General features: G+C 41.0%; 1 protein-coding gene across 1 annotated transcript in view; it reads left to right on the forward strand.

The window, feature by feature from the left end:
* Positions 1–8,136: 8,136 nt before the first annotated feature.
* Positions 8,137–13,731, forward strand: part of tspoap1 (TSPO associated protein 1) — a 74,778-nt gene continuing 69,183 nt past the window's right edge. The window contains exons 1-2 of the mRNA XM_085469635.1: positions 8,137–8,464; positions 9,238–10,274. Coding sequence (XP_085325761.1) covers positions 9,384–10,274 — 891 coding nt within the window. The 5' untranslated portion in view covers positions 8,137–8,464; positions 9,238–9,383. The remainder of the gene's footprint in view (positions 8,465–9,237; positions 10,275–13,731) is intronic.

Genomic DNA, 13,731 nt, shown 5'->3' on the forward strand with positions numbered 1-13,731 from the left:
ACAAAAAATAATCCCACGTTAATTAAAATGCAAAGTAAAGCTTATTTAATAGAAATATTATTTGTTACAACATTACACTACACTGCTGATGTAGGGGGGCGCCACCTAAAATCTTGCCTAGGGCGCCAGATTGGTTAGGGCCGTTTCTGATCGTACGTATCATAAGTTTACCAGTCTCACAAATTGTCGTCATAAATACACATTCCTTAACCTTTTATTAATAGGACCTTTGAGCTCAACGGTAATTAATTAGTAGTGGAAATAATTTCTGGTAGCATCACAGAAATGTAGCAGTGACAATAATACTGTATGCTGTAATCGTACTGGGCAATTAGTGATACAAAAAACCTGTTTTATCCTGTGAATAAAAGTATATGTTTTTGTCAATGTACCATAATAACAGAAGCGAAACGCAATATTGTGTCAGGACAATTCACTATTTATGCACAATAAATAAAGGAGCATAGCGGACAATTTCTGTTCAGCACCAGACTTGCTTGTAACCTATATCACCAATTATGTTAAGAAAAATGACGTATTAACTACTAAAAAACACTGACCTTCGTGTAAATGCTTGGAGCAGACTAACCTGTGAGCTGGAGTGTTCTGGGACGTTATATTTGGTCTTTGAATGGCTGCAATCCAGGCCATCCGTCGCGTCTTTGTTACTTCGGAAACATGGCTTGAACAATTTCTCTTCAACGACGTAATCCGATAACAACCGATCTCTTTACCCGTCGGCTTCCCGTGGCTGTCATGCGACCGGCTATTGCAGTTAATAATACAACAGCTTCTTGACATTTTTGTGTTTCTTTTTATCGCTGTATAACTGATTTTAATTGAAAGCCTGCGTGCGCTAGTACCGCTTGCCACGAGTTCCCAGAATCCTTTGCGGTTCTACCCGTGAATGACGTCACATTTTCAATCTCTATATAATATGCATGTTAAATTTTATATTTGGGGTAAAATATCAAGTCTTTTCAAGTAAACCGGTTCAAGTCCAATTCAAGTCCCAGGTCATTGGTGTAAAAGTCCAAGTCAAGTCACAAGTCTTAGAACATTTTTTCAAGTCAAGTCTAAAGTCATAAAATTAATGACTCGAGTCTGACTCGAGTCCAAGTCATGTGACTCGAGTCCACACCTCTGGTGCCCAGAAGCGGAGAGTTGGCGAGGCCGGCTCTCACGGCCGCCGGCAGCTGTCGGAAGGAAGATGTGGGCGAAGAGGAATCCCCCGTCGTCCGGTCCGAGAAAGGATAGCATGTGCTCCATCAGTTCGAGAGCCGTACCGCCACCCAGGCCTGAGAGGGAGAGGAGCTTCTCGGCTCGCTCTGCGTCGGAGAGGGCATAGCGCCGAAGAAGCAGCTCCTTAAGGGCAGCGTACTTCCCTCGGGTGGGTGGGTCCCGGAGGAGAGTCAACACACGACGGGTGGCTAGCGGGTCGAGAGAAGCCACCACATGGTGATATTTCGTGTCGTCAGCCGAGATGCCATGAAGGGCGAACTGAGACTCCATGTGCACGACGGGGGATCGTGAAGCCAAAAGTCCGGCAGCTCGAGCGCCACAGCAAACGTAGCTGGTGGCTGCTGATGCATCCAGAGCGGAGTCAGTGCCACCATCGGACTGCAGCATGTTCGAGTCAGGGGTCACCAATGTGGAGGTAAACACAGACGACACGAGAGCTCTCGATAAACACTGCTCGTTTATTACTCATCACCACAGAACTGAACACTTTCCCTCCAAAACACAGCAACAACACTTCCTGAGAACTGGGTGTGAGTGGAGCCCTCCAGTGGTCCACCACACAATAACAATTGAAAATGTATATTTTATATTTTGTTGATTTAAAGTCTCACACACAACCCATTTTTAAAGTTTAAAAAAAAGAGAAAAGAAGAGGAGGAGTGTAGCGACTTCCACAGTCGCTAGAGGCCGGGGACTGAGCCTGCCTATTTGCCTGACGCGCTGTCAACCTTACGCAATAATGTGAGAGGTGGAATTGCTTGCTTGTTTATTAAAGTGCTTGAAAAGTTTACAGAGCAATGTGATCGGCTCGCGATTCAAACTTATAAAACATCACAGGCTCTAATGCAACAAGGGGAAACTCCTTGTGGTCAACAAAACCTACGGCTACCCAGCCCTCCTCTCTGTCAAAATCAAACCAATGAATGACAGACTGACAGTGCCCTCTTAATGTCACCGCTACCACCCACGTGACTCCCGTTACACATCACCATAGCAACCAAACAAATGAAAACCCAGTGATCATTAAAATTCAATACATTTAATTATGGCTCCTACAAGGAGAAACGAGCAAAAGACACAGGTAAGCAGATGTGTCATTGGATAATGGCAGGTCATGTATCCTAAAACATTAAGAATCAGAATACTTTCTTAATCCCTAAGGAAATTATGTGGGTTATAGTTCCTCCAAGAAGAAATGGTAAAAATAGTAACAGTAACAGACTAAACTCCAAACAATATATACAATAATATAATATTGATTAGTCAGTGTTAATCGTTGATTTGTCCTGTTCTCATTGTATGACGAATTATGATGTCTGCTTAGTAGCAGTTTGCATACAATGCATACTCTCTCTCTTCATGTGTGTGTGTGTGGAGGGGGGGGCGCCAGAGGGGGTGTTCGCCCAGGGCGCCAAACAGGCTAAGACCGCCACTGAACATGGGCATAGGCTTCAGGTGAGTACAGGAGAAACAGGGCTGATACGATACAAGCATGCAGACAGCATGTCCAGAAATCTGGTAATACTGTACAAATCACAACTAAGAGATATGTTTGGAATTATCATCACCTTAGAGGTAAAAGATAATTTAATGAGTTACAGTAGCTTATAGTTGGATGGCAGCAGTAGATATGTTTTCTCTGTCTGTGTATCAGTTTCTGCCTCTTCCCAACAGTCTGCCACACGTGATCAGACAGAGATCCCTCTGATGTTTTGAAAGAGGGAGCAGCTCAAGGACACCCTGATAACGCATGCTGAGGCTCTCTCTTTCTGTCTGTCTCTGTATCGTTCATCTTCAAACCATTAGAATTCCTGTCAGCTGCTGAGCTTGCAATAGTGATGATTTAAAATAAATAAATAGTGTAGCTCTCTGCTGATACAAACGCCAAACAGTGGAAAGTGTCTGATGGATTTCGGTAACATGACATTGTAAAGGTATGTACATACCTCTGAGGATTTACAATATCAGTACCTTTGCCAAATAATGAAACTCCAGGAAGCATTTTATCAAGGTCCAGCAGATCATTTTAAACAGTGCATTCCTGGTGATTATATTATGCTGACACTGGTTTGGTTGCAAAGGTGGGAGGATAATAATAATCACAGGAATCACAGGCTATTTTCAGGCATTTTTGTTTCTTTCTCTTTTCTTTTCAGACAATATTTCATGGCATGTAAAAGTGTAATCAAACTTGTTCTAATGGTCTATGAACTGTTTTTACATAATATTACTTGTTTCTCTCTAAAAAGTAGTAGTGAAACTGTGTAATTAGATAAAATGTTAATCTCAGCTGTTACTAAATAACGATACGTTATCTGCACCTTCTCCTTTGATTTCCACCCACCCACTCTCTTCCTGTCCATAACTGCAGCAGAGCTATCCAGTGCTGCTATTCCACACCTGTCCACTAGTCATTCCACTTAGTTCTTGGTGTGGCAGTGGTACAGTTAATTGAGTGTAGAGCTTTTCAGTCTGTCCTTCCCTTCATGTGAGCCTGTCACGTCTCAGCGAGCTTGGCTTCGAACTTTGATTTAGTGAGATTTATTTTTAGCCCAGCCTGCTGTGACTTCTGTCTGCCTTCCTTTTCCTCTTTCCTGTTTGCCAGCAATCTAAAACAGTGACACAAGAGAAGGTTTGTCAGTATGTTTACACACGTATTCACACACTACCGATGCGTCTCCTTCATTAAAAGTCTCGCTGGCATTTGCTCGATACCTAGTTGCTGAGTCTGAAGCAGCTAAATAAATATTAATAAAAAATTCTGTTTAAACCTGTCCTGCATCTGAAAATTACTTTTGTCGATAGCATTTTGTTAGATGGATGAAGACACTCTGGTTGTATAAAATCACAGGACATAGTTACACTGATTATAATTGTGTTTTGCTCTTGATGTTAGTAAATCACAGAGTCATAGATGCTTTGCAATGGGAAGATAACTAAAATAATGACTCCCATTTATAATAATAATAATAATAATAATAATAATAATAATAATACCAATAATAATAATAATAATTAAAGCTGCAAGCAGCGTAATGAGGGCCCTCGCACCCCCCGCGCATCGAGCCACGCCCAACACCTACAACCAGCACATCCGACCTGATGTCACATTGATGGAATTTATGCATTTAACCACCAGCTAACAATTCATCTCATTCAATCATGATTATAGTCGTCCCACTAGGTGGCGCTCTAACCATTAATGACAAATGGCATAACAAACATTTCCGAGCTCGAGTCTCATCACGCCTGCGACCTTTGGGAGAGATTGAACATTGTGTTTTTGAGTGACAGCAGATTACTGCTTTTTGGCGAGTGATTGAAACCATGTGCCGCCATTACCACCCCGTTTCCCTGAACGCAAAAAGCTTCGCAATTTAACATCACAAAGGTCGTTAGATTCCACACACTGGAGATCGCATCAATCTGATGAAATCCCTTGGAGGAGTTCGTAAAAGTATGAGGCCTGAAAGGAGGGGAAAATGTCGCCAAAATTACACATTAATTTTAAAATGGCTGACTTCCTGTTGGATTTGGGATATTGCTCCAGGAGACTTTTTTGTACATCTTGACATCTTCCATGAGCTTACCAGGTTTCAGACTCATAGATAAAACACAGAGCAAGGGCTGATGTTTTGAAATTTTGTAGGGGGCGCTGTGGAGCCATTTCGCCCTATTCAAGGAAAATGATATCATAACAACAAAGCCGTCTTCACATTGGAGGTGTGTGCCAAACTTCAAGACTTTTGAAACTTTCCAAGCCCCTCAAAAGCCACTTCATTTGTCATGGTGAACAGCGTTGCCACTGGGGTGCGCCATTTAGTTTAAAGTCACAATTTTCTCACTGAAACATCATGAGGGACTGACAGTGATATTCACCGCTTTTGAGGTGTCCACGATGAACATGTGAAAATCAGTACAACAAAGTGTAAGTCAAGGCTCTTTATTCAAGGTTCAAGGTTCTTTATTTGTCACATGCATAGTTATACAAGTATAACACACAGTGAAATGTAGCCTGACACGCTCCTCGACATGTGCAAAAAAATTGGGGGGGGGGGGGGGGGGGGGGTGTAGAGGAAGAACATTATATATATATATATATATATATATATATATATATATATATATATATATGTATATATAGATATCTATATATATCTATATCTATATCTATCTAGATATCTATATCTATATCTATCTATCTATCTATCTATATCTATATATCTATCTATATCTATATCTATATATATGTATATATATATCCAGTGTTGGGAAGGTTACTTTTAAAATGTATTCCGTTACAGAATACAGAATACATGCCCCAAAATGTATTCTGTAACGTATTCCGTTACGTTACTCAATGAGAGTAACGTATTCTGAATACTTTGGATTACTTAATATATTATCGTGCTTTTTACAACAACGTGAATGTACTATTGCTGTGTGATTTATTACTATTACTGAAGGTCCGCGACTCCGAACTGTAGTAAAGGGACCTCTGACTAATACGGCGGGGTCCCTGTCGGCTCATAGCCGAAAAATAGCTTTACTTTGTTGTGTGGGTCAATTTTTCTTGCGAGAGACAGAGAGAGGCGTTGAAAGGCTGCTCCAACGGAACTTATTGTTTTCGGAGGAAAACACGAACACGGTGTACAGTCGAGTCTTAATAGCTTACTTACAACTGGGCTCGTCAGGCACTCTTCTTGGCTGCAGTGGTTATTATTATATTTACATGCTTCCAGCTCCCGTTTTTCCTCGATGACTGCTCGTACCTTTCCACTCGCCTTTTTCTCCCTCCTCGCGCTCACAGACACATAACGTGTATGGCAGTCCATTCTCCCTGCAGCACGGACTACACTGCCCATGATGCTACATTCTTTAGAGCTATGCTTGTAGCATTCTGCCTGTTAGCTTAGCACAACAACAACAACGAAAAGGCGCTCTCTCACCCAGGAAACACACAGTCGCAGAAAGAGAGAGAGAGCGTCGCCCTGTAACCATGGCAACCGTAACGCTGCCGCCTGGAACAACAGAACGTAGCTGTCAAACAAAACCCAAACAGTCCTGACCCGCGACAAAATGAAACAGGAAAGTACCGCAGTGTAATCCATTTATTTCAACAAAGTAACTGTATTCTGAATACCACCTTTTTAAACGGTAACTGTAACGGAATACAGTATTTGTATTCTAAATACGTAACGGCGGTACATGTATTCCGTTACTCCCCAACACTGTATATATCTCTCTATCTATCTATCTATCTATCTATATATATATATATATATATATATATAGTATAGTATAAGTCATGACATTTCCTGTTGCCACTAGGTGGCGCTCTGCATATTCCTGTCAATGGGCACATCAATCTGTTCAGGGCGGGTCTGACATCATGCCTGTAAAGTCTGGTACTGATCAGATTGGATTTCATTGAGTTATACTAATTTGTTTCTTCATGGCGAAACATCAATATTCGCCATGCTGCTGGGGTCACACCCTTTCGCGAAAACTCACAGTTTTCACTGTAACCCAAGACCAACTCCTTAAGGCTTTTCTGGAGAAATTTGAGGCTGCAGATGTCCCCCATCACAATACTGTACCTCAAAGTGTAAAACATGACATTTCCTGTTCCCACTAGGTGGCGCTGTCCTTGATGTCAAATATGGCAGTTGAAATATGTTCAGGGCTGGAGCCTTATCATATGTGTGCTCTTTGGTCCAGATCGGACAATGTATGACAGAATGAGAGGCAATAAGATTTTCATGGCGAGTCATCGAAATTCGCCGTGGCGTCACCGCCTCACCGTATCGCAAAAATTCAAAAGCTCCGCAATTTAACATGGCCCAAGTGTGTAGTTGACACTGGCCAAAGATGAAGCTTATACGACCAAATCCCAAGGAGGAGTTCGAAAAAGTGCGAGGCATGGAAATGACAAAATTAAAGCCAAAATGTCACCTTCACGTCCAAATGGCGGACTTCCTGTTGGGTTTGCGTCAATGGGCCCACTGACTTTTTTGTTCGTCTTGGCATGGTACACATGTGTGCCAAATTTCATACATATAGCTCAAACGATGTGGTCGTAGGGCTGCATTTAACAAGGCATAGGTGGCGCTCTAGAGCCATTTCCCAGTGCTCATATGTAAAACCATTAAAATACAAAATTTTTCACCAGACCTGGCATGTATGCAAAATTTCACGAGTTTTTGACCATGTTTAGGCCCTCAAAAAGGCCCTTGTTTCGCCTGAATAATAATAATAATAATAATAATAATAATAATAATAATAATAATAATAATAATAATAAGAAACGGAGCAGATACAATAGGGCCTTCGCACTCTCGGTGCTCGGGCCCTAATAATAATAATAATAATAATAATAATAATAATAAGAAACGGAGCAGATACAATAGGGCCTTCGCACTCTCAGTGCTCGGGCCCTAATAATAATAATAATAATAATAATAATAAGAAGAAGAAGAAGAAGAAGAAGAAGAAGAAGAAGAAACGGAGCCGATACAATAGGGCCTTCGCACTTTTAGTGCTCGGGCCCTAATAATAATAAACGGAGCAGATACAATAGGGCCTTCGCACTATCGGTGCTCGGGCCCTAATAATAGTTATTATTATAGTTATAAAAAAATAATAGTTAAGATAATAAACCTTGATTAAAAATACATAGAAAATTGGCGGATTTACATCACACTAGCACTGTGTAACCACTAGTGGTCCTTCATCTCCCACAAGTTGAGAGGATGGTATGTTGCCTTCAATATCAGTAGGTAATACTCCATATTTTGGAGGAGGGGGAATAAAAACAAACACTTCAAATGAGCCCATGAACTACTCAAATCTTTACATAAAATACAGAAATATAAGAAACTGAAGCCATATAAAAACAACTGAAATCTATCCAACCTTGAAAAATTACCAATCTCATATGTCATGAAGCGTTGCCATGGTGAGAAAGGACGTGAAGTACGTGAAAGCAGCATTGCTCCTGGCCGGGCCAGCAGGATGACGCTGGACAGAGGCTGAGTGTCACACTGGTGTCTGTCACATAAACAAACCCCTTCTTGCATGGCTCTGTGGACCTTTAACAACTAAACGTAGGCGGTATTAGTGTTATTACACAGCTAATTTGAATGCTGACAGAAATACTTTAGTCAAAAGAAGATGTCCCCATTGATGAAAAGTTCATTATAGTAGTTGAGTCTGCTGAGAGGTGAGTTTGAGACAAGTTATGGCTAAAAAACAAACAAACCTTAAGCTAACACAGGCTAACAGGACGTAGTAGCCAGAAGTGTTTTTTTCTTTTTTTTCCTTTTGTCTTGTTTTGTTTTTTCCGACTCCAGGATGCTAGAGAGTGTTATTCACATTACAGAATAGCGTAATAGAGTTTAGCGTCACCTATTTGAGGGCATGACAGTAACATGCTAAACCAAGATTAAGCTAGTTAATTAGCTCGAATTAGCAGAGTCCCCATCCTCCGTGTAATACTAACCGTACTCTCGCGTCCATATGGGAACCGCTAAGTTGAGCTAGTGATGGGCAAAACGGGTTTCAGTAACGGCAGCTAAGACAGATCTTTTTTTGCATCATATCACTTATTGCATCCTAATGTTTGACTGCTGTTACATACACTCCATTGTTCGTGCCTTGTTCTGTGTTTGTTAAGATGTTTGAGTTCATCCAGGCAACGTTAGATAAAAACTAATTATTGAGTGCCATATTTATTCTAGGTAAATTTGAAATCTCTGTCCGAACATAAAGCAGTCAGCTACCATCACAATGTCCTTTCCTGGTTGCACAAAGATGTTCAGTCTTTCTTTCTCCCTTCATAACAAAACCCTCCCTAAGTAACGATCAATTTCTTAATCATCTAAAAACACTACATTTTATATTTCATATATTACCTTCATCCTTAACCTTCATCTGTCTTTTTTTTTTTCGATTTCTCCCCCCCCCCCCCCCCCCCCCCCCCCCCCCCCCCCCCAGTGACCTTATGTTATTTGCATGCTGAATTTCTAACCCACCAAACCCATCATTCACCTGCATGGCCACTCAGTTCTGATACTTAGCCAATTCTTTAGAAGTGAGAACTGTTTACCCTTCCATGCATGTTGTGCTGTGAATAAGGCATCATGACTGAAGACAGGGATAACTCTGTGGTACTGTCATCTATGAAACCATGCCAGGACCTGTCGGGCTGTGGACAAGACCTAGAGAGCCTGCGTGCTGACTGGGAAGTGGCAAAATCGAGAACACGACAGGCTCATGAAGCGCTCACTGCGGAGATTAGATGGCTACGAGAAGAAGCAGAGAGAGAGCAGCAAAGAGCTGTGAGGGAGCTGACAGCCAGGCGAGGAGACCAAAAGGACAGAAACTATAACAGACACAGGTATTTTCTGGCTAAAAAGGTGGACACTGAAAGCAGTAAATGGCACGGTAGCGTTGACTCCACACGGAAAAAGGCTTTTTGTTTTTGCAGCAGACAGACGTATACAAAGCTGGAGCACTTACTGCTAACTCTGTATATGAAGATAAACGGTGAGCAGGCAGCTTATAAATTGCATCACAGGCAGAAATTTGAGCTAGAAAAGGCCATCTTCCTTTGCCACCTGCTAGAAGCTCATGGAAGACTGTTGCAGGGGGCACAGAAAGCGGCACCCCTCAGGCATGTTTTCAAAAGCCTGTCAAGGAAGCCATCTCAGGAAGACAGCAGTAAATACTGTCAGACGACCCCCCTCCTAACCCCCCAGAGGAGCTTGCTACAGAGACCCCATAGTACCTCCCACTCACCAAAAAGCAAAATCAAACTAGATCAGTGGAAGCAGCCTTCAGAGAGGAACTTATGTGCAGCTGACCCCTGTGCCACTCCTACAGTCTTGGACACCTGTCAGAACAGATCTCCAAATATTTGCCACTCTCTCAACACTCCCCATGCAGGCTGGGACGACCAGCCGTTGTCCTGCACTGAGTCTTCTAGATCTGAGGAGTCCTCGCCGTCCAAATGTATGAAAAGAAACATGGAGGTGAGCAACTTCATATTTCCAGGTTAACCTATCCATGTTTGTTTTGTGTTTTTTTAATCATCTTGTTATTATGCAACATTCTTCTAGTTCCTGGCAGTTATGACTTTTTTATGGTTGGCATTCAGTATGTTAGTAGAAACTTTTCTATATGAAAATATATTCTGTCCTTGGTGTCCTCAGTCCATGCTTATGTGGTGGTCCTGACTGTCTTTACTTGGACAGTGCTGCATATCTTTGCCTGATCCTGCTCCTGTTGGATCTCAAGAGTCAAAAGCTGCACACATGCCTTCCATAAGCATCATGATGCTTTAGAATCATGTGACCACACATGGAAAAACAATTCAATAGTACTTAAATCTGTAACCTGGCTAAGCAACATGAATCTAGTATGGATGGCTTTGTCATTTCCAAGTCAACTTTGTTGTCATATACTGACATGTAAACAGCATATATGCTGATCTCAAAGTCATTGTACAAAATATTTTACATACAGTACATACAACAGTGTGACTTGAAGTGCGGAATGGTCTCAAGTACAGTTTTGGCAAGTGTTTTCACGTTAATGTTGTGCGCATGCTAGCTGTTTGCAAACATGATCATCAGATCAGTTTACTTAACAGCCACAGGTGTTAATTATAACAAAGTTTCTCTGACTTTATGCCGTGCTCATTTAACTATTATCTGTAATAATTAAATAAAAAATATATTAAAGGAGAAATATGCTAATTTTTAAGCTCCATATATTATCCTTATTTATCTTATATGTAGGGGTTAAAGCCTCTTCATCTCCCCCTTATTCTGATGATTGGGATTTGTGTGGCCTAGTGATCCTATGAGCTACATTATTGTGAGTATTCTGCTAGTGTCTCCCTAAGCCAGGGGTGGGGGAACTCCAGGCCTCATGGGCCGGTGTCGTGCAGGTTTTAGATGTGTCATTGATCCAACACAGCTGATTAAATGGCTAAATGACCTCGACATGTCTTCAAGTCCTCCAGAGGCCTGGTAATGAACTAATCATTTGATTCAGGTGTGTTGACCCAGGGTAATATCTAAAACCTGCAGGACACCAGCCCTTGATACCTGGAGTTCCCCACCCCTGCCCTAAGCAAACCGTTTTTTGCTGAAACGCCAGACTTGCGAGAACACGCCACGCCTCATGTGGACCCAATACCTGGTGCAATATAGATCAGTGGCAGTCGAGGGTGGGGACCTTATCGGTCTGATCTGCTGCAACCGGCTTTGCTTACATGGAGCATCACTGCTCTGGTGGAGAAGGAGCCTGAACCGGTGCTTGACGCCGAGAGATACCAGCTTGATATAGTTGGGCTCACCATGATGCACAGCTTGGGGTCTGTAATCAGTTTCCTGGAGAGCGGTTGGATTGTTCCATTCTGGAGTTGCTCTTGGTGATAGATGGTGAGGAGGGATGGTGTCCGGTGTTTATTATGTCTTACTCCATTTTACATATCAATGTTTTTTTTTCTCCATGTCTCTGAGAAGTATATAAAAAAAGGAAAGCTGTGCCTTTAGGTTGCAGACACATTTTTTGATGGGCTATGCAGAAATTGTTTGTGTGTTTCTGTCATGATATTTTGAGCTGCTTGACAAGTTGCATTTGAAATTACCTGAAAATACCTTTAAATTTCCTTAAAATAAACTTTACTCCATTTATGTTCACATTTCTTCTCTAGCTAGATGCTGAACTACTGCAATCAACTTTGTTTACATCTCCATCAAAATGCATCAGAGGGATGAGAAAAAAAAGATTAATTTATATTTATATAGCACCAAATCACAACAGCAGTCGCCTCAAGGCGCTTTATATTGTAAGGAAGCTGTCCAACACTATTTTCATGGACCGACCTTTAAGATAAATACAACAAAATAAAACCAGTACCAGAAAAAAGAACATTTATTAATAACACACAGGAAAAGACCCAGGGAAACAGAGTTAATGTTAAAAACGATAAAAAATAACGATAAAAACCCCAAAAACCATAATTGTCACACCTGTGTCTCAACTCTCGTGGCCCGGTCCCAAACGACTCACAGTACCGGTCCGTGGCCCAGGGGTTGGGGACCGCTGTTGTAAGGTAAAGACCCTACGGTCCCTATTAAGACCCTACAGTCTTAATAGTATTGTGGGTGGAAACTGGATGTCATTATTGTGTTATTACTGAATAATTTTGAAAAATGACCTCTTTCAAGAGTAATATACATTAACCTACCTATCATGTGAAGGTGCTCGAACATCATTCTGGATTTTTTCGGCCTATTTTAACCTCCATTTATACATATGCCTTGTTGCAGCCAATTATTTTAGCTTCTTGCTTTAGCTCCATTTCTCTTTCTTTTGAGCCAGCTTTCTTCTGATTGGCTGTTACTTGCAAAGTCAAGTCATAGTCAAAGAACAGATGGATGAATGAAATCTAAAAGATTAAGCTATCAGGAACTGTATTTTGTATATCAGTTGTGCACCGAAACAGTCAAGTAAAACGAAAGGAAAGAAGCAAATATCAGCAAATGTTGCAGCTTTTTAAAATGTCAAAATGATGCAAGATGTGTTAAATAGTTTAAAGTCCGAAACAGCCATTTTGGCCGATATGACAGCTTAGAAACTTAATTTTCACACTTTCTTAAGATTGAACCGTCTATTGGAGGTGAATATTGCATGATATGTGCAGAGAGGAGGGTGGAGGGTGTGTGTGTTTATGTGTCTCTTGTAGGACTGGCAGAATTGGGTCACTGTGCTTCCATGTCTTAAATTTTGGATAAAGTTTTCATAGGCATGGATTTGAATAATTAATCAAAGCTTGAACTGTATCTAAAAAGTGGGCAATTGTTCATCTCTCTATATTTTTCTTTAATATTTCTTACACGTTGCTGCTAAGGTATTGGACCCAAATACTAATACTCTAACAAGAATGCACTGACTCATCCCTCTTTCTTTTCGTCATGTCTGATCTGCTGATAATATTTTTCAGCATGTGTGGAAAGGCATATTCATTGTTTTTTCTTTTGGGCTTTTTAATCAGTCTATATCTTGTCTGTAATAATGTTTAAATTTCAATGTGAAGTGTGTGAGTGTAACATAATATTTATTTTCTTGTGAGATGCTCTTCCGATTGTGCCAAAATGAGCATAAAAGGATGTCTCTGCCATTGATCTATGATGCGCCTGGCTGAAGCTCCTTTCTTTGCAGGGGCATATGTGGTTTGAGATTTATTATTTTATGCTCAGTAAGATTTTTCATAGTTACTGTATCTTCTTGTAAGCAGGGCTGTAGGGCTGTTCGATATAACGATATATATCGGATCACGATATAAAAACATCTATCGTTTCATTTTACGCTATCGTTTGTTTCATTGTGTCGCAAAATAAACTGCGGCAATATTTTTTCATCGTTTTGATGGTTACTGTAGTGGCTATATTAATTTTCTTAAAGTTCTCCCTTTCT

The sequence above is a fragment of the Copadichromis virginalis genome, linkage group LG10, assembly GCF_057382275.1.
Source record: "Copadichromis virginalis isolate Kocher_CV1m ecotype Utaka linkage group LG10, C_Virginalis_male_GT1.1, whole genome shotgun sequence".
In the NCBI taxonomy this organism is placed as follows: domain Eukaryota; kingdom Metazoa; phylum Chordata; class Actinopteri; order Cichliformes; family Cichlidae; genus Copadichromis; species Copadichromis virginalis.